Genomic DNA, 22,992 nt, shown 5'->3' with positions numbered 1-22,992 from the left:
TCTGCTTGTGCTGCGCTGGTTTTGTGGGTAAGAAGAGGAATTCATTTTCCAGGGCTGTGATTCAGGCACCCTTCACAAGCAGCATTTTCACATACATCTGTTTAATTTTAAAAGAAGACAGAAACTGAAAGAATTTCAGGATTTTGTTTTGTTTTGTTTTGTTTTTCAAAAAATAAGGCATCAATTTCTGGGGAATTTGTCCAAGTCAAGGTTGTTATGCCTGGGCTGCATTTAACAAAACGCACACAACCAACCTGTAAAGTGGCTCTGTTTTGAGAAATATTCCTTGTGCTGTGCTATGTTTTCAGTCAACGCTTTAATTATCTCACAAGACATCTAAGAGTGTACATAATTTATGCCAACTATTGTCAGAAAGCTAAAGCTGATTTCTAATTAGGCATACAATGGCAACTATCATGTAAAAAAAGATCTGATACACCTCAAAAAATCCTATCTGGGCATAACAAAGAAAAGCAAGACTTTGGTTAGTGCTGAAAGAGGTTTTCAATTTTGGAGAGGTAAAATGCACCAGTCTCTCTTTCCAAAAGACAGCACTCTCCTAACAAAATACTGTGAGCTAAATCCTGAAGTTATTTAGACAGTGTTTGGATGGAACCAAAGTTTAAACTTCAGCTTTAGGCAGTACCTAGCTGGTTGTGAGAAGGGCAAATAGCACAAGCCTTGCATGTGCTTCCCTGCGTGAAGGCACAGAGCCTTCCTCCCCTGCTTGCAGGTCAAGCAGGCAATGCTGGAAGAATTTTCCTGTGCACTGTCAGGAAAGGCTTCCCCAAAGTTGCAGCAAGACTTGGCAGCACTTCAAGACTCTTCTCAGCTGTCTCATTTCTTGCCTCCTACAACACGGCAGCAAACATGGAAAGCAATGACAGCACTGCCCAAGGAAAGACACAGAGAACAAACTGCAATCCACAGGAGGCCCCCCTTTCCTATTCACCTCCGTGATAGTCAGAGCACTTAGTTTAGTGTTGGACCTTGCTACACCAAGTCTTTAATAAGAAGGTGAGGCTGAATTGACCTCTGGCTTCCACACCAGGAGTAAGACAGAAAGGCAAGCCGGCCTGGGACAGAAAGGCATTTTCAAACTACAAAAAGGAACTGTCATTTGATCACTCCTGCCGCCTGGCCCTCATATGTTTAAGATTTAAGAGACCTTCTTGAAAAATGGAAATCCCAGGAAGCAAAAGTGGCAAACTCTTAAAAGCTTCCTCATCGGTTACACACAAAATTGAGCATCTTGTCCAAGGGAGCCATTTCATTATTTGCACCTGAAGCAATGCTCAGATTAGTGGGTCTTCACGAAGGGAAAGCCCAGATTTGGAACCAAGCAGAGATCAAAGCGGTGAGAAGTGGGATTCCCCTGTTAGTTGGAAGAACACTCCTCAGCCTAGAGCATCTCCTGGCCCTGGACATCCACACGTTTCTCCCATGGCAACACACGTTAGGCGTGAAGAGCACCCTAATAGTAGTGCTTGGCCCAAACTGAACAAATTTCCCAAGCTGCACTAAGACAACACTTGAGGGTGTGGTTTCGACAGAAAATCACACCCATGGATGGATCAGGAGCACCTGGATGCACCTCATGACTCCTAATGTCCCAGGGGCACAATTATCTCATCAGGTGCCACCTGCCAAGTCTTGTTGCTGAGGAACTGGCTTTGGCACGCTGCATAACTGGAGTGGGGAGAGGAGAGGGCCAGGCACACATGCTTGTTTTAAGTGCATTCCTTAAAAGTGAGTATTTACACCAAGGGGATACCTTGGCTCTGCTCAGAAGCGTGTCTGCATTTGGAGGTTACAAAGGAAGGAGCAAGCTGTTAATTCTGAATCCTGTCCTGCACCTCCTACACCCTTGGCACAGTTTCCATTCTGTGCTACTGTTTAATGGACATCGCTGACTTTGCCACTCTCCATCCACAGCTTTTCCAACCACTCAGTGCAGCCTACAAGAGTCCCAAAGACACTGACAAGCTTGGAAAACTTCTTGGCTGGCAAGTCTCAAAATGTTTTGCCCTTTTTCTCCAAAGAGAGGACAAAGCCAAGGTGAGATGCAGACTTTTTGACTTCCAAAGTGTTCTGACCATGAATCCAGCATACTGACTTCAAAGTTGATAGCATGTGTCTGGGTGAGGCATTGCACCTCTGCATGCAAGTCCTTCTCATCTCCCCTGCTCTCTTTCATCTTTAGTTCAAGGTGTGAAGCCTAAGCTCAACACAATTAGTGGATCATGGCCCAGCAAGAGAAGAGAGAACAAACCTCTGCCTCGGCTGTAGAGCTTCTCTGGAACAATGGAGATCATAAAACACATGACAAAGCTCTGTGCCTAGAGGTAAGTTACTCTCGGTCGAAAGGATCTGTCTGGGGAACAAATTTTTAGAGATTAGCCTAATCCAGAGTCCGATGACCTTTAGGTCATAGTGCAAGAACTTCCTCTTTGATACATCCTTTACAACATAACCAGAGTGACATTAACAACAATAACCTGACCCCATCCCTCCCCTCAGAAGCACCTACCCTGGGCAGAGCTCCCCAGCGACAGAGTAGGCAGAGGAACAAAAGACTCCAGGGAGTCTACTAGGGATGTGCCAATCTAATTATCGTGGGCAGTGCCAATGAGAAAAAAAAAAGCCAGCCAAAAATTGTAAAGCTGGTTGATGTACCCTTTAGGCCATGGGAGTGGAGAAAAAGGAATTTACTGTGAATCAGATGAGGCCATATTTATTTGCTCTTCCACCCTCTTGATAGCGTCAAAGTCCACTGGGTTTGAAGCTACCCTGAGAGATTTAGCAGTAGTCCACAGCAGCAGGGAACGGATTTAAGTCCCATCCTTTGCTTCTTGCTCACTGTGCTGCAGCAGAGCTGTTCTCCATCCAGCAAAATCATCCTCTTCTTTAAGGCTCAGCACAACAGATCTGATTCAGGAATGTTTCCCTTCCTCTTCATTCCCCTTGAATTTCTCACCCTGAGTCATCGGACTACAATACAACTTTAATGCGGAAAGTTTTGTGGGTACGTTTTGTTTTTCTTTTAACTTCAGAAAAGAAAAGGTACAACCAGAGGGGGAAAAAAAAAGTGTCTCATGGTTGAGAGGACTCCTTTGACCAAGGAGTCACATGGCTCCCTGGCGAGCAGCCAAAGGAGTCATGAGAGATGTGGCCATTCCCCTCAGCACTCCCTTAACCATGTCCTGCCTGCTGCCCAGCACACCAGCCGGGCATGGACCCCGAGGCCACCAGCTCTCCAAGACTTGCTCAGTGGCAGCCAGGCTCCCACAGAAGGAGAAGGCACTCTCAGAAATGCTGCTCATGACTCTGGTGAGCAGCCCTTCTCCCCTGACCTGCCCCCAAGGCCACAGTGGTGAAGAGGGCGATGGTGACGCCGCGTTTCAGAGGAGACGCAATCGCTTGTGGTCAGAAAGGGAGTCACTGAAAGTAACGACGCGGCACTTACGCTGCGTTTTCTCTTTCCAAAGTGCTGCGGCAGCTCTTGCTCTCCCGCCCCTCCCCTCCCCTTAAGCCTTGCCAGTGCTGTTATTGCCCTATTAAAGCTGTGGGAAACTGAGGCAGGCAGAAGTCACGATACTGCTATTCAGCATCTCGGACACTGGCCCAGTCTGAGACCGCTCCTATCTTCACCACAGAGTGAAACCCATCACGGGGAGGTGCAACCTTTAGAGGGACTGGCCCTGGCCAAGGTCCAGATCAATTAGAGATGTTCTTGGGCTTTTTCAGATGCTTTCCTGCCTCGCTGCCAGGAATGTCAGGACTGGTGCTGGTCCTGCATGTCCATACAGCTCGGCCGGGTGCTGCACAGCAACTGCTGTATTCCACCCCAGCAGTGAGGGGAATGATCCTTGCCCAATTCACTTGAATGCTGGTAGGATTAATTCGCTTCCAATCCCCGAATGAAAGAAATTGTTATTAAATACTAGTCACATTTGATACTCATGTCTCACTTCAACCAGACTAGGAAGGTGCATATGATATCCAGACCCAGTATTGCAGCACTTTAAAATTTTAAATTAAATACAACTCCAAACGTTTCCCAGGCCCTGCTTGCATGCAGACAGTGGTCTACATCTTACTGGCATATGCTTACTTCCAGCTTTGGGCTGCTCTGCAATACCTCACACTCAACAGCAAATGCTGCAAGGTTTTTGATGTGTTTCTCTCCTCCAAAAATCAGATAAGGTTTTTGGATCTATGTCTGGTCTTGCTGATTCCAAAAGCCATGATTCTTTCAGTGGCCCATAGAACTGATTTTGGGCTTTGTCTGGCATGGCCTCCTATTAATATTGTCTTTGCTGTTTGTTCTTGCGAACTGTGGCCAGATGACACATAAATTGCACAAAATAGCAGCCTGTGTCAAGGCTGCCTTCAAATGGGTACTGTAAGAACAAGGCTGGTGCTGACTTTGTGTTTGGTACTCTTCTTGATTGCACTGGAGTCACTCTGTTGACTGCAGCAGTTACTCCTGCTTTATTAGCTTGCTGAGCTGTGGATATGGCCTCAGAGGAGAGAAGCTTTGGAGCCTTAGTGCTTGAAGGACAAAATGCAAGAGTTTCCCAAAATGCTACACAGTGATTTCCATCCAGAAGGAAATCATTCTGAGTGCCTTTGCTGTGCATTCCAAGTACGTGCTGGTGGAGACGCAACTCACCATCATTACTTTTTGCACCACAAATCTGCCAGTGTAGTCCACAGAGTCCATGCTAGGTGCCACTGCCTAGCAACAGTGTGGCTCTACTTCAGATAAAATATTTGGGGTGTGCTGGGACCGGTGGATTTGGTGCCACAACACGGGGGAAATTCTTCTGCCACCTATCAAACACCTGACCCTCACTTCTGCCCTGGCTTGCACACTTGCTGCACCACTGGATGTCTTTTTTCTCCTTATTAGGAACTCGGGGTGAAATCTGACCTTGGACAAAGAGCTGGAACAAAGACTGTCACCATGATGATTAAGTGGGATTTTTGCATAAACGTGAAGTTTATCCTCTTTTAAGGGAAATCTGATCCACAAGCATAGGCTGAAACAAAAATAAGTGTTCAAAACCGCAACAGCGATACGGGTACAAACTGTTTGTTCTATTAAAATTATTTCCAGAAAAGAAAGATACAATAACTCTCTGATTTACTCTGCCTTGAGATTTTCTAGAGAAGATATGAGTTGCTGAAAAATAATTAGTAGGTGATAATCATCTTACTATCAGATCCTAGGGGAAGAAAGATGCTTTTATGATGAGAGCAACTATTTGGCCTTAAATACCTTAACTGCAGAAAAACTGCTCATACTCTGTTAGAACTGAACGAGGCAGTGAACTTTCAGCTCCATTCAGGAAACTGACTTTTAAAAAGAGAGCCCAAGAGGAAAGCATAGAAAAAACAACTCAGCATGTTAACTAAAGGTTTGTCCTCAAAACATTTTGGCAGTAACAGAAGGCAGAAGTCATAGAAATGCCTACGGACAGAAAAACATACTGGGCAAATATTTAAGTCTCTGTATCTGAATTTCTTTCCATTTTTGCTAGTGCAGAATTTGCAGTGTTCCTTAGGCCTGTGTCGTAGCAAATGCAAATACACAGGAATTGTCTTGGCAAGAAGTTAGCAGCAAGTCCTGTGCAGCTCTCCACAATGGAGAGAAAATATATCATTTTACATTTGGGAGAGGATTGAAGGAACAGCAAAAGAGGAGATGGTTCTAACAACCTTTAAAAGACTGAAGGGCATTCTCCAGAAACATGCCTTCCCTGGCTTTTCTTCCAGAGTACTCCTGTGCCTACACTCGTGGACCTTCTTATCCTCCTACATAATTCTGGGCTTGTAAACCTGAAGGTTTCAGTGACAAGTTTCTTCAGCTCATTGACAGGATATTTATACGTGCATGGCATGAATTCCAGAACAAAAAAGTCATGGAGATTTTGCATTTCAGTCATGGTTCTCAGGGAGAGAGGCCTGTCTGGTTCTCATAGAACCCTTCCAAGCAGAGTTTTACTGTACCACTATGCCAGTTAGATACCTGGAGAGATGCTCTAGAGAAGGGCAGTGGAGTGTCAAGGGGGAAAGAGCAAAAATCATGAGGAGAACCAGACAGGTGAACCCATATTGCAAAAATTCATCTGTCAGGTAATTAACAGGTAGACCTGCTTTGCCAGCAGTCATGAAAGGCACTGGTGAGAGTCCATTGAGGGTAAGACAACATGCAAAAGTTGTGGGCTGAAGAAATTGGGCTTGCAATATTAACAAGTTCTGTAACTCATGGTGTCAGCACATCTGTAGAACTCCTTTGATCTACAGCTGGTCCTAGGTTTTTGTTGCTCGGGGTAATTTCGGAGGACTAGAGGGTCAAACTGTATTTTGGGGTCAGGAGGCTCTCTGACTGCATCTCAGCCCCAATTACAGAGTCCCATGCACTGACAAAGCCTATGACACCATTCTACCCCCAGCGTGCCACATTGCCAGGTACACATGATGTCTTTCCCATTGCAAAAAAAGGTGTCTGTCAGTCTAACTGTATAATTGCAGGTCATTTTGTTTGGCTCTTTAGCACTTCCTTTGAAAGACTCTCATCTGAGGGATTAGCCTTGTTGGGTGCTTAATAAGCAAATACATCTGTATTCATCCTTACCCATTCATCTGAATGTTTCATATTGCTTTATACCCACTTTTTATTTTATGTTAGTAATACAACGTATGTAGCAATTCCATCCTGTCATCCTGCACATTCTGAATGCTGCCACCTTTCCTTAGAATTTCTAAAGGTTTGGGTGTTTTTTTTTTTTTTTTTGGTTATTTTTGGGTTTTTTGCAATTTCAAGGATGTGTTAAACATCTAATTCCTGGAACCTGATTGTTGCTAATGATTGGGAGAGTTGCTTTCATCCAAATCCTTTTGGATTCAGGGATATTCAGGAGTCGAGTGCTTGATCTAGACCTTGGCAGGGAGAGGAGTGGCCAGGCACAGATTTACCAGAGCTCTCTGGTTTTAGACAGGGAATTTTATTCTGGGTCTCACAGTGAAATGCTGGATTTTACCTTCTAGAGCTACCAAGAAATCATATCACAATCATTCTCCCTTCTCTGTGTAGCTGCTTCAATACGTGGAAATATCCTGTGTCAGGCAGGTAAGCCAAGTTTATGGCAGTCCAGCATAAAAATATCCTCTATCTTTCTCTTTTCTGCTGAGCAAAAGCATGAGCTTTAGATGAGCCTGAAAATACTTGATACCCTTTGAAGATTCACCTGTTCTGTCTATAAGCAAACACATCTTTGAGGGATGGGAAAGTGGAAGTCCTATTACAAATCCTCTTATAGAGAATCATTATTACAGTATCAAGTAAAAGGAGAATCTAAGCATCTCAACAGAGCTCTCCTTGGGCATTGTACACTGCGTAAGTAGAGGTTAAGAGAGCAAGCTTGCCCTGAAGTCTCAGTTATAAAATTAACAAGGTGCCAAAGCAGGGAAATGATGGATTTACACTGCAGCTCAGTGACTGAGCCAGAGACAATCCCATTCCTGTAACAGCCAGCTTAATCACAGAGGTTGATCCTGCCCTGACCTAACCAGGGTGGGAAGCGTGGGCCAGGCTGTGTAACTCTGACTGCACCAGCTAAAGTGGGAGCATCAGTCACGCTGGTTGGCATTGCTGGTGAAGTGGTGCCCACTGTCCCCTTGAAGGCTCTGCCTCAGAGAGCAGCCGGGTTGTTCTCTGCCTGAGCAGCTCCCTCCAGCACTGACAGATTAAGAGGCAAACTCCAGGGACTCCCTGCAGCAGTTCTAGTCTTTAGGGATTAGGCATGACAACTTTCCTGTAGGCAAATGAATCTGCATTCCTTCTAATCTGCTTCCCACAAGTGTTGAGAAGCCCTGTAGTTAAGGATATGGAATTGAAAGGATGTGGAAGCACCAGCAGAACAAACGCAAAACATGCAGAGGATTTTCCTTCCTCTACATTTCCTAACCAAGCAGTGATATCTACTCACCAGTATAAACGATCTGCTGTGTTATGGTGTTAGAAAATGCATCTGCTTTGAAGATTTGTGCTGCTGTTATTATATACACTCACACTCTTAAGAGAGTTATTCCAAATCCCTTTATAGCAAATAACTGAGTTAACTGTATCTACGTGCCAGCAGATAATCCCCAAAAAAGCCACTTCAGAACCAACTCTCATGTTGCTGGTGAATTCATCCAGCCCTGAATAAGATGAACAGTGAAAGGGGTGCACCAATGGAAAACCAATGAGCAGATTTAGAAGCAGCTAAATATGTATATGTGTACAGACACATGCACTGCAAAAACCAGTGCCAGTGTTCTGCATAATCCTGGTGTTTATATATTCATATTAATTACACTGGTATTATTTAATGGCACCTTTATACTTTAAATATTTAATTGGGTTACCAAAATGTGTCCAGCAATAAAATGCATCAGCTATTGGAGCCGCAGTCAGTTTTCTTTTTCAGAGAGTCAGACACTAATTTCTTCTGGTTGTAAGAATGTTCACAGTGCCTCAGCAGGCCAAAGGTTACCAGGCAAGCACAGTGAAGAAGATGACTTTATCAGATGGCACAGTTACAATATAGAAATCGATTTTATAAAGGAGTAGGTTTTTAAATTAATTTTGGATGTAGCTGACTATGATTTAACTTTCTTCCCAGCTATTGCACAAAAATCACTGAGGTGTGGTGCCCTTTTCACTTCATTTCACTTCACCATTGCCTTTTCCATTCTGAAAACCCCATTTCACCACGATGGGGCTCTTGCCTGACGGGTTTTCTCGCAAAATAACAGGTCAGCATCCCATCACCCCCGGCCTGCATTCCCCTCACCAAGAGAGACTGAGCATGCACACCCCGCACTCCATTTGCTTGCCCGCTGAAATTCGCCCCCTCTGTGCCCGAAGAAGCAGCAATGCAGAAGCCAAGGGGACGTTCCCATAGCCAAAAGATGATAGGGATCTCGGGGAAAATTAACATAACCATTGACAGTCCCTGAGAGCTCGCTAAATAGCAGCTTGGGAAGCATCCTCCCCTCCGGAGGGCGAGGGTAGCAGAAACAGACACCAGCAGATAATGCTCCAACAGGCTATACTACGCTTTAATCTTCAGAAACTACCATTAGAAAACCAGAGAAGTATATTTGCCCACCAGACAAACAGCACAAGTTCAGTAGGCCACTCTCAATTAAGCACTGAAATAACTCCTCCTTCTTTTCACTTCCTACGGAGAGTGAGGCGAAGCGCCGCAGCCCGCCCGGCTCTCCCGCCGCAGCTCCCGTTCTCCGGGAGGGATGTGGGGGACACAGCGGACATGGAACAAGTGTGGCCGGGGGCCGGGGCCGGGGGTGGCACGGAGGAGAAGTGGGGGGGTCGGGTCCCGGGCACCCTTGTCCCCAGTGGCCCCGTGTGCGCTGCTTTCTCCCCGGGGAAAGCAGCCGGCTCCGTCCCTCCGGAGTGATGGATGGAGGGAGGTGCGCGTCGCTTTGGGGCTCCGCTTTGTTGGGTTTCACCTCCTGATCCCTTTCTCTTCTGCTCTGCTGGGCTGCAATAGGCACCTCGGCTCCGGCTCCGCGGGTCCAGCTCCGAGTGACCTGCCGCCGAGGGGATGAACTGGGGACGGCCCAGGGAAAGGCGAGAGAGCATTATTTCTCCACCACAACTTCTCATTGTCGCGGGGCAGCGCTCAAAAGATCCCAAGCAGTTGGCTTTAAATAAAGCAGGCATTGCTTCCCTTGTATTTCCCCTCAGCAGTCGCCTTAGTATTATTATTATACTTCTATAGCTTTTGCTTTCGGACCTTATAATTATGTCACACAGCAAGGGAAACCGCCAGCATCCCAGCATCTGGTATGTGGTTGCAAACTTTTGTTTTAAGATTTGAACTATTTATAGAAGGAAAACTTTGTAGGATAGTAATTTCCTACGGTTTTGAGAAAAATATGGCTACGCTTATATTAAAAGGGTGTCTTTATTTATTTATTACGACTCCTTCCTCCTGTATAAAAAAAAAAAAATAACCACAAAAAAAAACCCCAACCAACCAAAGATAGCACGGGAAGCTTTTTTTACAAGCTATCGGTCACCTACGCAGCAGACATATCCCTCCTGTGAACAGAAACAGGCAGCTCTGCCTGAATTAATCTAACATATTTCCAGAAACCAAAGCGCTTTTAAAAATCGGTGGCCAAGACATGTGCATTTCACTAAGAATTAAGAATGTAGAAATAGGCTTTTAGTTTCTTTTTGTGGGTATGTTCATTCCTACTTTTCTCCCATAGCAGAGGGATATGTTTTTTCCATAGCCCACAGCAAAGAGATGGACACACACACAGGAACACAGGCACACGTGCTTGTTTTACGTGCATGTGCTCCTATGCGCGCATACAGAGAAAAAAACCCAAATATCTATATTTCCATATACAGTTCAAGGATAGGACCTCAAATTCACATCCGCCGGGGCACAAAAAACTGAGGTCGGCATGGAGGTGGGAGAGTAGGGAAATCCGTCCGGCCCCAGCAGCCGAGATAAATGCGGGGCCGGGGATGCCCAGGCGGGGTTCCCCGTCACCGACAGGGGTGAACCCCTCTGCCGCAGCCCGGACAAGCTCCGAACCACCCCAGAGCTCCCCGGGGCCCGATCCCCACGTTCCGGCACCGAGACTCTTTCCCCGGGGCTGGGGGGGATGCTCAAGGGAGGGAGAGGTCTCCCCGATTTTAAAGCGGCTCCCTCCGCCGGCTACCTGCCGCCCCGGCGCCCTCCTCTCCGCACGGCTGCCCCGCGGCGCGGTCAGGTCTCCTCCGGAGTGCAGGAGAACAGAAGCCCTTGACAGCTCCCCGGCAGCCCCTCCGGAGTCCGGCTGCAGCCCCGGCCGGGCCCGGCTCCCCTCCGACCGGCTCGGGGACCCCGGCCCACCACCCTCGCCACCCTAACGCGGCGGCCCGGCGGGCACAGAGACCTGCCGGGGGACCTGCAGGAGAACGACGGCGGACATTCTCTCCGCAGCCCTCACGGACTAGCCCAGCCGCTTCTTATCCACCGCAACGATAGATACAGATATAGATATTAAAAAAAAGAGACCGAAATTCCTCGCAGTCCCACCCACCGACTCTCATTTCCCCCACCCCTACCTCCACCCCCTTCCTCACAAGGAAAAGGTCCTGGAGCCAGCTCTAACTGCGGGACTGGAGATCCCTCCGGAGCGAAGGCAGCCGGCCGGCGAGCGCCTCGGCGGCGGGGGCTCTCCGCGGGCGGCCCGGGCTGGGCGCTCGCCGCCGGCTGCGGCAGCCCCGCGCTCCCCGGCATCTCGGCACACAAAACAGCCTCCCCCCGACGGGCGCCAAGCGATGCCCATCTCCGGTTTGGCAGGAGGAGGAGTCGGGGTCGGAGTCCCCAAGGGAGACGCCGGCCGCTCCGCGTCCCCGTTGCCCCGCCGCCCTCCCAGGTGCGCCGCCCCCGCTGCGGGCACGCCGGGCCCCGGCCTCGCCGGCGGGGCAGCCCCGGGAGTTACCTGGCGGTGCGTCCCTTCCCCCGGCGGGGTCCGACCAGCAGCGCCAGCACCGCCACCAGCACAGCATCTCCTCCTCCTCCTCCGCCGCCACCACCACCACCATCCTCACCACCACGCACCGCACGGAGCTGCCGCCCGTGCTGGCTTCTCCCGGCTCCCTCTGCTCGCTCTGCGCATCGCCCCTAGGTAGCTGCTAGCGGGGGCATTGCAAACAGTATTTCGGAAAAAAAAAAAAAATCTGGATCACTTACAGGTAACTCCCACTGGTAAGGATGAGGAAAATCTGAGGGTAATACACTGAGAGTAACACACTGCGAGATGAAAAAAGGATCATGGCTGAATCCCGTTTACACTCTTGAGTTCGGTTCCTTGGTTATTCCTTTCTGGCCCCCCCTGGTCGTAATTCCCCACCCTTTTTGGTGTCAGCTGTGGCTTGAATCTGAGTTGGAATCCAGTCCCTTGGGCTTGGGGGGGCTTTGTCTGTTTGTTTGTTTGTTTGTTTGTATTGTTGTGTGTAGTATTCCCCTGGTGCTAATGCTGCTCCCTGTGCAGAGTGTGTGCTGCTGTTGCTGCTGCTGCTCTCGCTGCTGCTGCTGCCTCTGGGCTCCTGCCTGTCATGTCTCAGTGGTTGGAAGTTGTTACAGTGGGTTCTCGTGTTGGAATGAGGATGGTTTAAGGGATTTGGATGGCAGAAAGTGCCTCTCTCTCTCTCTCTCCCTCTCTCTCTGTAACTCTCCTGAGACCCGGGGCTGCCATTGGGCAGTCAGTCACTGCAATCCGCCTACTTTTTTTCTCTCCCTCTCCCTTTTTTTTTTTTTTTCTTTTTTTTTTTTTTTTTTTTCTAGGGGGAGGATGACAATGGAAAGACACTGATCTAGCCCGGGCTGCAATGAATTCGTCCTCCCCGGCTGAGCCCTCTCCGTATGCCTCGCCCGGCAAGCGCTCCTTTCGCTCCCCGTGGGGCATTTTTAACTCCCCCCTCAGCGCTGGGTGGGCTGAGAGCTCCCTGCGTCTGCCGAGGCACCCTTAGCTCGCCCTGGGAGAGACTGAACGAGCTGGCAGCTCCCAACTCCACTCTCGGTTAATCGCTTTATTGTGGCCGGCTGTCCCGGCTCCACCGAAGAGTTCCTCCTTCCCTCCAGCCTCGGCGGGGGTTTGGCTGTTGCCGTCGCCCCGATGTTAAAAATTAGGCTTCGATTTCAAGAGCAACGTCAAGAAAAAAGGGACGTATACGTAGTCATAGCCTTACTGAGTGATAAATAAAGACATGCACACTCGTAGCTTCCTGGCGAGGTTGGGTTTCGCGTGAGAGCAGGGAAGGGAAAGGACTAGTGTGGAACAGCCGCTGCAGGGAGCGAGCGGGGGGCGGCTGCCGGCGGCTCCCGGCTTCCCACACCTCTCTCCACCCCCGCTAGGAAGAGCGTTCCTCTCCGCTCTTTCCTCTCCTTCTCTCGCTCCCGAGAAGATTCGAGTCCGAAGAGACGTTTCCCGGCAGGTTAGTTGCCTCCCCCCCGCCTTCCCCCTGAGCCGAGAGACTCCTGCCCCTCGGCACCGCCGCGCCCCGCGGCAAAGAGATGCTCGACCCCTTCCCGCTCCGGCCCCAGGCGTCCAGGAGACAGTCGCTCTTCCTCTGCACTGTTGAGAGTTTGTCCCTGATTTCGGAAGTCCTGAGAGCGATGGTGAAATACGTGCGCTGCGGATATACCGGGGCTGGGGGTTGAAAACGAACCCCGAAAAAGAAACGGCCACCGAAGACACTTAAATAGAAATGCGGATGAAGGGGGCAAGAACCAGACTCCGAAGTGTCGTCGGTCTGTAAATGTTCGTCTCAGGTTAATTGCCTAATGACTGAAGAAGATGTCTTGGCTAAGAGCTCTACCAAACGCCCTGGTAACACCTCCTCCAGTTAGCCAGTCCCAGAACACGGGTGCAGCTGTCTCAGCAACACAACGAAATATTCCCTCAGATGGAATGGGAGTTGCAGAATTGGTGGAAAAACGTTGTACGCCGCTCAATATGCGATAAAAATCTTCTCGGAGTTGGGTTGCTTTAAACACTTTCATCTGCAAGTTTAGCACAGACGGCGGGGCAGTCAAGGTCCTTTCGAGAAACTCTGATCTCGATTAACAAGAGATGGAAGCTTAAGCCTTTCAACGATTCTTTACACCCCAGAACCGTCTTATTTATAATTATTTAAGATTCTAAAATGAACGTATTTATACTTCTCTAAGTGTGCGTGCACGTCTATATATAGCGAAAGAGTCAGAGATGTGTATCTCCTGCAGTGCCCTTTCCCCTGCTAGACATGTTCCTGGGGCAACTCTGCTGAACGTGAAACCAGGAGAACGAGTAGCCACTTTGAATGTTTTATTTCTAGCATTTGTTCCGCTTCGGACAGGTTATTTTAAATGTGCATCTTCTTTTAAAGATGTGCCTGTGGGGGAAAGGAGGGGGAGAGCGAAGTGTAAAAATGCAGAGTAAACGTTGGCACTGGAAAGCCTCGGACTCGTGCTGGCAAAGTTTGACCCACTCCACCTGAAACGATGACGGTTTGCCAATTTCCACGATTTTCAGGTCGAAAATTACTTTATCCACAGATGTGTTGTGTAGGGGAAGAAAAGTCGTATAAAGAAACCAAACCATGCAGTTTCTTTCCGGGGAGGTAATTTTTATTCTAAAACCACGGGCCGGTTATTATGTCGAAAAATTACTGATGACGAATGATGATGAGGAGGAGGATGAAAATTATGACGATGATGATGAGAATAACCTCGTAAATTCCATCCAAATGGTTTCTATACGTATGTCAGCCGGGGAAGCGAGAGCCACGCTCACTTTCTTGATTGACGACGAAAATATTCCCTTCAATAAAACGTCACACTGGAAGAGAGGTATTGTCGGTAACGTCTAATACGGGCACTTCAGCACCTGTAGCTCCTTTTTCCACAAACAGCTGTGTTTTGGACAAAATGGGGCAGAATTACACTGAAATAGTTGCCGACACTATATAGTCGGGAAGGCATTAATAAACTGCTCGCCTTTTTTTTTTTTTTTTTTTTTTCTTTTCTTTTCCTCTCTTATCTATCTATTCCCAGCCGCGGTTCCTTTTACCCCAGACCTGTGGAGAGCCTGGCAGAAGGACACGTGGGAACCCAGGAAAGGTGCGTCAGGCGAGGCAACGCACCGGGGTCCTTTCTGGGCGGAACCGTGCGTTTCTTTGCATCCCTCACCGAGCTGCAAGTCCAGCGCCGGAGCAAAGAAGGCAACGATGAGTCTCAGAACGAGCGGTGTCCGGTGTGCGATGTCCGATGGGAGAGCGGGGAAAGGCGGGGGCGACGGCACAAGGGCAGGTGCCTGTGGAGGGGCCGGGGAGCGGATGGTCCCTCCAGGCAGCCCCGGCGCTCCGGGCGGGAATGGCACGGGTCTCCTGCCGGGGCCTCGCCCCTCTCCCGGAGCTCCACGTGCCGCCCGCCGTCGAGGCTGAGCCGCCGGGGGAACAGGGCCGGCCCGGGTGGGCTCCCCGCGGACGGACAGCCCCGAGGAGGGCGAGGACGGCGGGATTTCGTTGGCCTTTACTGCAAACGCCGCAAAGCCAAGGCGAACTTCGCCGTAGGGGAGGCGAGTGGCACCGGCTCTCACGTTGCCCCGCGGCAGCATCCCTGGAAGTCCCGAGAGGGCGCGGTGCGCTCCGGCCTTCCCAGAATGGGCCGGGGTCCCCGACGCCCTTTGCACCCTCAGCTCCGATGGACACGAAAGAAGCCCCAAAGGGGCGCCGACACCTTTCGTTGCTCCCTTGGGCAGCACCAGCTCCCGCCGTCCGCATCCCTCTAACGTCATAGCGACCTTCTCCCCGCGGGAAAAGGGTGTCTTCCCGGCTCCCTTTGGAGATGCCCGGCTGTCACCCTTCTTTACCTCCAGAATAAAGAGCCTCCCCCCTCCCCCCCAGAATAAAGATCTTTGCCCCCAGATCTCTGATCCGGGTAATTGTCCCGACTTCACCTTTCCAAAAGACACATCACTCATACCTAGAGCTTCCGCAGTGGTTTGCATCTGTGGCACTGCTGTGATTTTTAATTTCTGACGTATTTATTAATTAAACGGTATCCGAATGCTCTGCGATCTTGGCAGGAAATATTTCTGTTCCAGTCCTGCCTGAGGTCAATATTTGACGTGACCTGTTATCACGGGGGGTTACAGGCAGTCAGCAGGGCTGCAGATGCTTTATGCTTCGGTGCCTGGAAACGTCATCTACAGAAATATTGAGGGATGCTTCACCTCACCCCTGTTTCTCCAGCAAACTAGGGGACCGGAAACAGAAACGGGGACAACGGAAGATTCCCGAGAGGAAGGACTGCCTGAGTGGGACCTTGCTCTCTTCTTCTAACTGGAGGAGGTAGTGGCTTCTTTATGGGACCCTGCCTTGTCAGCCTATGCAACACCCCGGCCCGTCCAACAGCTTATGCATTGCGTTATTTTCTCTCCTCTCCGTGTCATTTTTGCCACCGAAAGCGGAGCTCTTAGCATGTTTTATTAAGACAGGAAGATGTGCTCAGCAGCAAGAAAAAAAAAAAACAAACAACAAAACAACCAAAACCAAAACAAAAACCAACAAACAACCTGCCAAGCCTCCCCTCCTTTTCGTGGCTGACAGGAACGCTCTCTCCTTCCTGCTGAAAATCAACCGAATGCCCTGGAAGACATTTTATCCACCTTCACCTCCCCCTTTTCAAGGCAAAGAGCTCACCAGAAAAAGGCATCATTACTCCCAAAGGATATGCTTTCAACAAAATGGTAGTTCCAGTGGCTGATGAAATAGGAAATAATTGCATCCCGCATGCCTAGCCTAGAAGTAGCCCTGGATCTCAGCGCAAATTTCCCTCCTATTGTTCAGAGAAAGTGAAGTATCCTCGTCGCCTTACAGGCATGGTGATGGATCTGATAGCGTTTCCGCAAGGGCTTTTACTGTTCCTGATGTCCGCTCAGTTTCACTTCCAGGCTCAGTCCGACAGCATTCTTGTGATTTTTGCTCTGAATCCCGTTCTAAAATAGCCAAAATCAATTTCAAAGAGAGATCTGCCTTCCAGATTGCAACATATGCCAAATCCCCTGTTCCCTTCCGCCGCAGCGAAAGCAATAGCTGTACCGTTGCCCTTATTTTGCAAAGCGTTTTCTTTGAGCTCGCCTGCTTCTCTGTGAGGGGTGTGCTGTACAAAGTCCTCACACTATTGAAGTAGCTTGGGCACCCTGTCATCGCTTCATTTATGGATACACAGCCTCAACAAATTCACTACGCATCTAAACTCCCGGCAATCCGAGCCTAGAGGGGGACAGAGCCCAACGCTGCCGACCCCGGCTACGACGAAGGGCGGCGCAGGTTCTCGGCCCCGCAAAGGTAAAAGCACTGAAAGGACCAGTCTCCAGCAGGCAGGATTTGGAGTTACCCCCGGGGCAGGGGCGGACGCGGGCTCCCCACCGGGACAGGGCAGCGCGGAGGGCGGCATCTGTACCCCTCCCGCATCCGCGCATCCTCCGCGGGTCACCTGCGGGGCAGCGCCGTGCTCCGCCGGCCACCGCGGCGGCACCTGCGGCTGCAGGGGCGGGCCGAGAGCCGTGCCAAAAATACCTAAATAAGCCAACACAAAGGGATGCGATCCGGCTGGTGCCTGCCGAGCAATCCGCCGGGAACCCTCCGGGAAGCAGCCCCGCGGGTCTCGCCGGCACCCTGTAAATGAGACAGCTCTGCCCTTGCTGCCCCCGCAGCGGGAGCTCCCGGTGTGGTGTACAGAGCCTGCCGCTCCCTTTCTCATCCCCGAGGAACCCAGTTTAAATCCTTCCCCCCGCTGCTAAACCTTAATCCTCGGCTCTGGAGCGCTCCCTCTTGAAGATTCCCTCCCTCTCCCGGCCCCCTCCTCCCGCCGCTGCCCGGGCTGCTGACAGCGGGGACGAGGCTGTTCCTGCCGCGCATCCTGCGCGGAGCAGCGCCCGCGGCTCCCGGCGGGCAGGGCCGGGCCGCTCCTCGCTGCCCGCCACCCTCCCGCTCCGCTGCCCCGGCCGGGCTCCAGCCTGCCCGTCGCTCTGAGGAACTGTGCCCGTTCTCCTCCTGCCTTTTGGGAGCTTGCCCTTTGGCTTCCCCGTCCTCTTCCACGGATTGATTACAAGGTGGGAAGCGAGCGCTTTTTGGACTGCAAACTCACCTCGTGTATTCTTGATCATAAAAAAATAAATAAATAAAAAAAAAATCCCGCAGCTATGCAAAGACAGGATCTTTAAAGAGTTTGTAGTTCGACAGGTAAGGACTCGGCTGGGGCTCAGGAATGTGGAAATTCAACTCAAGTCAGCCTACTGCGACGAGCAATATTAATAAGGGCATACAGGCACTGGGGGGAGAGGCAGAGGGAAAGAGGGCGAAACTTGGCAACCAAAATAACCGCGTGCTCTCGATTGCGCTGATCAAACACCGAGGAGCAAACAGCGGGCTCCCCGGGAGCCCCCGCCGCACCCTCCAGGGCCTCGGGCCGGTCCCTTCGCCTGAGCCCGCTTGGCTTCCCGGGAGCACCAGAGCAGAGGTAGCCGGACCAGTTGTCAAGTTAATTTCAACACGTCCGTGTGATGGATAGAAACGCAAATTGTGTCTAGGCCTGCATAAACCAAATCCCTGAGCGCAGGTTCAGAGCAGGGATTCCCCTCCTCCCGCCCCTTTCGCCTAATACCTCAGCTCTGCTCTATTGTCCCAGCAGCAGCGCCTGAGTTAACTCTGTCAGGCTGCCTTTTCTTTCTTTCTTTTTTTTTTTTCTTCTTCCCTCTGAGGGTACTGTAAGCCAGAGATAATATTTAAGTTCGCTTAAGCAGTACAAAATAAAAGGATCCGTCATCACCCGCGACCGGCTCCCTGCAGGCTCGGGGCGGGCGGAGCGCCTCGCCGCCGGGCATGGCCCGGCACCGGGGGAGACCCACGGCCGTGCTTCGGGGAGCTGCCGGCGCTTGGACACCCGGGGGCGGAGAGAAATAAACACATATTTTCTTTTCTTTTTCTTTTTCTTTTCCTTTTTTTTTTTTTTTCCTCCTCTGCAGTAGTTTGCTCCCAACTCCGCACTAAACGTGACCCAAAAGCCAAGGAGATTTGTCGTGCAGAAGGACTTACCCTAATTTGACATAGATGACTCCAAAGCATAGAAACACGTAGAAAATCCACTTCCGAAAGTTTCTGTGCATGATCTAGAAAATGGACTGAGCCATAAAAATTGCACAAAAAGTCGAACTGATCTTTGTCGATTAAATCCCAGTCAAGAGCATTGCTGAAGCTACCCAGGAGCAAAGCCGGCCGAGCTGTCCGCGCAGATAGGCAGCTCTTCCCAGAGCCATGGTGACCGAAACCGGCTCCGATATTAAAGCTAAAGAGGAAGAAAAAACGGAAAGGGCTGCTCAAAACAGTAAAACAAAACCCCAAGACAGACAGTCTGAGGGAGAGAATGAGCAAGCACTGATCTTGATCAACTGCCTCATAGAGCCCTGAAGTTCAATCTGTTTTTACTTGTTCTGACTTCCCCAGGTAACACTACGTATCTTGCAATCTATGGCTCCAGGTAGGAGGATCTCTCTTTCTTTCTCTCTCTCTCTCTCTCTCTCTCTCTCTCTCTCTCTCTCTCTCTCTTTCTCTCTCTCTCTCTCCCGCTCTTCCCTCCACCCCGCATGTGTCAGGATCCAATACATATCTTATCTGTGTGTGCGTGTGCGAGCTGTGCGTGTGTTTGTGTTTCAAAAGGCATGTCCTTAAACCGGAGTGTTGGGGAAAACACATGAAACGTATCCAATAAGGGAAATAAAGGACTCGTCCTCTCAAACCGAAGCATTTTTTCATTTCCTCTAGTATGGTAACGCGGCTGGATTTGCAATGTACGAACTTCACAAAAGAAACTGTTAAACTTTTCTACTTGTTTTTCTTCTTTTATTTTTTCTTTTTCTTTTCCTTTTTTTCCCCCTTTTTTCTTTTTTTCTTTTTTCTTTTTTCTTTTTTCTTTTTCTTTTTCTTTCTTTCTAAACAAACAGAGGCAGGCGTTAATCCCCACTTGCTGGCAGCTCCGTATCCTAAAGGGCAACAACGTGTGTCCAGACTACTTCTTCAGCCGTTTGACCCTGCTGGACACAAATGCCTGCCACCAATTTTGATATCATTTTCCGCAGTAAGAAAATATGCTTCCTCCTTTGAGAAACAGATACACTTGGCTTTTTAACACCAGCTTAGGATACTCAGTTTGCTGCTCCTAGAGAGATTAATCGGTGGGACAAAACCTCACTTTGTGTTCAGAAACTAAGAGCGGAGCAAGGCTTCATCTTCTTTCTGTTTTTTGGTTGGTTGGTTGGTTTGGGTTTTTTTTTTCCCTTTTATTTCTTTCTCTCTGTTTTTTCTATTTTTATTCCTCACTGATTTCTGAGCTGCTCCGTTTATTCCTGCATTCTGTGGAATTATCTATTCCAGTCTGCTACACAATGTGTGCCTGTCCGGAGGCACAGATCTGCATGCATATGCACGCTTAAATAGCACTCCGGTACAAGTCTGTGGGCTGCAGGGAGTTACACAGATACGGAAAAACTCGTGCACCTCTGCCCTCTCCTACACATACATTCATATACGTGTAGCAACAGTCAGCACAGATGGCTCTAGGCATCTCTCAAGGAGAATCGGCTAAACACACACCAGGAAAAGCTGAAAGGAAAGCAGGCAGTGACAAGCAAGCAAAAGAGGCTGAACACAGAACTTCATCGTAAAGTATCTATCCTGACGGAGAAAACAAAGGATTTTTTAAAGGCCAGTCAGGCTGCCGTGGCTGAAGAGGTGCAGTGTGAAATCGCAGGTCAGGTTCAGACTCCCATAGTAAAGGCTGCCCGCACCTTGTCATCACCCACCCAGCCCACAAGTACAGGGTCCTCTCCAGGCACCATGCAGAGACCCCGAACCAGTCCCTGTGAGGAGAAGGGGAAGTGAAGAGAGACAGAGAAGGGCCGTGCTGGAGAAAGGGGGCTCAGAGCAAGTCCCCCAGTAGCGACAAAGGCAGCCGAGACTTCCCATTCCACTGGCAGCTCCGATTCCTCTGCTGCGGATCGGTTTGGCTCTTTTCCCCCTGCATTCCTCAGTTTTATTCTTCAATAATCAGCACTCCGGCTCTCGGAGGCAGCCAGCTCTCCTCCAGTCCACTCGGCTACACTGTCATCAACACTCAACTACAGACAATTTGTCCTTAAAAAATGCCGAGTCTTCCCTTCACACTCATTTCCTTGTATTTAAATGTCATTTTTTTTTCCTTACCCAGCACAAGGGGGGTTTTTTTGTTCTTCATCCCCACTATTTTTTAAGCAATTCTTTGTAAGACGAGGCCGTGTTTCACAGAATCACAGGAATCCCAGGTACATGGTGCGATTCTTGGGGCTGTCCTGTGCAAGTCCGTGAGCTGGACTTTGAGGATCCTTATGGGGCCCGTCCAACTCAGAATATTCCGCGACTCTGATTCTATGTTTCGCTTTTGCAGAACCCTGTCTCCAACAGCCTCATAACTTTACCCACAGCTGCCCCCCAAACTCTTCGACCAACACCAAACATCACTCACGATGCAGCCCCACCACCACCCGCCACCCCAGTTTTTGAAACTTTTTGGAAACGAAGTGTCATGTGTCCCTCACGAGAGTCGCGGGGATGTACTGGCAGGAGGAGCGGGGTACGCAAAGACCTTCCCCGCGGCCGGGGCAGGACGAGGAGGGCGATAGGGCCGGGCGATGCCGACGGCGGCGGCGGGCCCGAACCGCGGCAGCCACGGGGATGTAGCCGGGAGATGTGCCCCGGAGAGCTGCCCCGGGGATGTGTCCGGAGCACTGTCCCGGGGATGTGTCCGGAGCACTGTCCCGGGGATGTGTCCGGAGCACTGTCTCGGGGATGCGTCCCGGAGAGCTGCCCCGAAGATATGTCCGGAGCACTGCCCCGGGGATGTGTCCGGAGCACTGCCCCGGGGATGCGTCCGGAGCACTGTCCCGGGGATGTGCCCGGAGAGCTGTCTCGGGGATGCTGTCCGCAGCGCTGCTCCGGGGATGTCCCCCGGGGATGTGCCCGGCTGTCTGTCCGCAGCGCTGCCCCGGCCCCGGGCGGTCCCGCGGGGTCACAGCGCCACCCCGCGGCGGTGTGCGGGGCCGGGCGGGGTGTGCGGGGCTCGGGGAGCGGAGGCTGCGGGCCGACCCGTCCTGCGGGGCCGGGATGCGCTCAGGAGCCCCGGCGCTGCCTCTCCCGTGGCCGCTGGCTGCAGGAGCGGAGCACCTGGGAGCTGCCCCCGCGCTACCTCCCTTTGCCCCCGCACGAAGCCGGGAGTGGGTTGGAAACCGGCGCGGAGGGGCAGGCTGCCTCCTCTCTCCGGCCAGGGAGATGAGGAGGAGCTCGGGGCTCCGCATCACAACTATTTGTTATTACAGGTCTCCTCTACAGACAGACCCCCCGGTGCCTGCTTTCTCACAAACCCCATGGAAGTGGGAATACAACTCACATTGTCTCCGCCTCCTCAGTGACTGTCAGGCTAGCGCATCCCACTTGCTTCTGCCAACTAGTGATTATTCTTCATGCAAACGCAAGAAGTTTCAGCAACAGAAACTAGACTAGATTGTAGCAACATTTAAAGGGCAAAAATTTTCTCTATTTTTGACCCTCACTCCGTGTTATCTTCAGCTAAATGATTTCAAGATCCTGGACTGGGGGAAAATGATTTTTTTTTTTTTAACCTTCAAATATCAGTTTGACTATTCCTGAAAACTTAGGCTGAGGAAAAGAAGATTTAATGAAACTTAATAGTTCTGTTATTTAAGAAAAATACTCTGTAGTATATTAAAATGCTTTATTCCCACATCAGTATTTAGAGATTCACCTGATTATGTGCAAAATAGAGAAAATCTGTTTAATTACTTTAAACAAATTCCACCTTAATAATGCTAAAAGACTTCCTGGATGCAAGGTAATATTCCTAAATACAAAAGCATTGGTAGTTGTGGGTTAAAATTATTTGCTGAATGATCTTCCTGTACACCATTCTTATTTATTACTCATCCAAAACAACTGGCATAGCAGGAGATAGAGTCAATTAAAAATTCAGTAATTCACTTTCTCACCCACCGACCTTCTGCTGACAAAGCTCAACATTCACGCCTCCGAAACCTGCCAAAGGAAAGGTCACCTACACACACTGTTGCTGGCCCCCACACCCCTCCTACATCTCCCCACAGCCTTTTGATAAAGTGGCTCCTGTGGTAAAATATTTCAAAACCCTACTGAGCTTCAGCTTTCCCAATCCATCACAAATGCATTTACCCCCACTCCAACTGGAGAGACTTTTCCTTCTCTTTGGAAGGAAAGTCACTTCTAGCGAGGAGAATCCAAGCGACCTTCAGAAGTCACTGGTCAGGCTGTGAATCTGAAAGCTTAGTCAACAGGAGATAAAT

At 50.1% G+C, this 22,992-nt stretch overlaps 1 protein-coding gene and 1 long non-coding RNA gene across 3 annotated transcripts in view; one reads left to right on the top strand and one right to left on the bottom strand.

Annotated features, from left to right (window-relative positions):
- WNT7B (Wnt family member 7B) overlaps positions 1-18,735 on the bottom strand; it is a 94,793-nt gene extending 76,058 nt beyond the window's left edge. The window contains exon 1 of one of the 2 annotated variants that reach the window (XM_066184324.1): positions 18,665-18,735. In XM_066184324.1, the coding sequence (XP_066040421.1) occupies positions 18,665-18,735 (71 nt within the window). Of the gene's footprint in view, positions 1-11,774; positions 12,740-18,664 lie in introns of those variants that run through there. The other variant, XM_066184323.1, reaches the window with a different exon arrangement.
- On the top strand, positions 1,954-5,082 carry LOC136290301 (uncharacterized). The gene is made up of 3 exons (XR_010721082.1): positions 1,954-2,058; positions 2,204-2,345; positions 4,916-5,082. It is a non-coding gene; the product is annotated as an uncharacterized lncRNA (long non-coding RNA).
- Positions 18,736-22,992: the final 4,257 nt, after the last annotated feature.

The sequence above is a fragment of the Chamaea fasciata genome, unplaced genomic scaffold (assembly GCF_029207755.1).
Source record: "Chamaea fasciata isolate MVZ Bird 193981 ecotype frontalis unplaced genomic scaffold, bChaFas1.0.hap1 SCAF_5, whole genome shotgun sequence".
Taxonomy (NCBI): domain Eukaryota; kingdom Metazoa; phylum Chordata; class Aves; order Passeriformes; family Sylviidae; genus Chamaea; species Chamaea fasciata.
Note: the sequence above shows the minus strand (reverse complement) of the source record. Positions and strands in the feature narration are given on the sequence as shown.